Source organism: Condylura cristata, unplaced genomic scaffold (genome assembly GCF_000260355.1).
Source record: "Condylura cristata isolate star-nosed mole 26May11 unplaced genomic scaffold, ConCri1.0 scaffold00021, whole genome shotgun sequence".
Lineage (NCBI taxonomy): Eukaryota > Metazoa > Chordata > Mammalia > Eulipotyphla > Talpidae > Condylura > Condylura cristata.
The window spans coordinates 4500399-4501074 of NW_004567122.1; the positions used below are offsets into that span (position 1 = coordinate 4500399).

At 70.7% G+C, this 676-nt stretch overlaps 1 protein-coding gene across 4 annotated transcripts in view; it reads right to left on the bottom strand.

The window, feature by feature from the left end:
* PITX2 (paired-like homeodomain 2) overlaps positions 1–676 on the bottom strand; it is a 24547-nt gene that overhangs the window by 4829 nt on the left and 19042 nt on the right. For 2 of the 4 annotated variants that reach the window (XM_004686611.1, XM_004686610.1), the window contains exon 1: positions 1–183. This exon is cut by the window's left edge. The exons of the other annotated variants lie outside the window; for them this stretch is intronic. In XM_004686611.1, coding sequence (XP_004686668.1) covers positions 1–183 — 183 coding nt within the window. Of the gene's footprint in view, positions 184–676 lie in introns of those variants that run through there. 4 annotated transcript variants of the gene reach the window in all.

The following is a 676-nucleotide window of genomic DNA, read 5'->3' on the forward strand; positions in this document are numbered from 1 at the left end:
GTCAGAGATGGTGTGCACCTCCAGCCTGTGCTTGGAAGAGTCCAGGGAGCGGGTCTGCCCGGGAGCCAGGACCGAAGCCATGGCCAGCGGCTGGGGATGGTGACAGGAGGACGACGACGAAGCGGCCAACAGCTTGGTCCCTGCTCTCTGCTCCAAGTGCAGCGGGCCTTTCATGCAGTTCATGGGCGAAGGAGCGCGCCGCCCCACGAGTCCCGGGCTGCCGCCCCGCCGGAGCCCCGTGGCCGCCGCCGCCTCCGGCTCCGCGGCGCGCTCTAGGCGCGGAGTCCCCCCTGCGTGGCGGCCGAGGGCCGAGCCAGGGAACGCAACCCCCGCGAGTCCTGGAGCCGAGCCGCCCCGTCTCCTTCGGAAGGCTCAGGCGGTCGGGTCCGGCGGCCAGAGTCAGCGGGCCCACGGAGACATGGGGGTGTGGGCAGGCAGGCACGGCTCCGAGTGTCTTTGGGGAGCTGGCTTCCGCGCTCCGAACCGAAACAAGAGTGGGCGAAGACCCCCTTCTCCCCTCCCTCCCTCCCCCGATACCCCTCCAATAAGGAAAGCTAACGCCGATCGCGCTCTGCCCGCCCCCCCGAGCGGCAGCCCTGACAGCGAAGTGTCAAGAGTGACAGGGACAGGTAGCTGATATTAGATCCCCGCGGCGGCGGCGGCGGCGGCGGCGGCG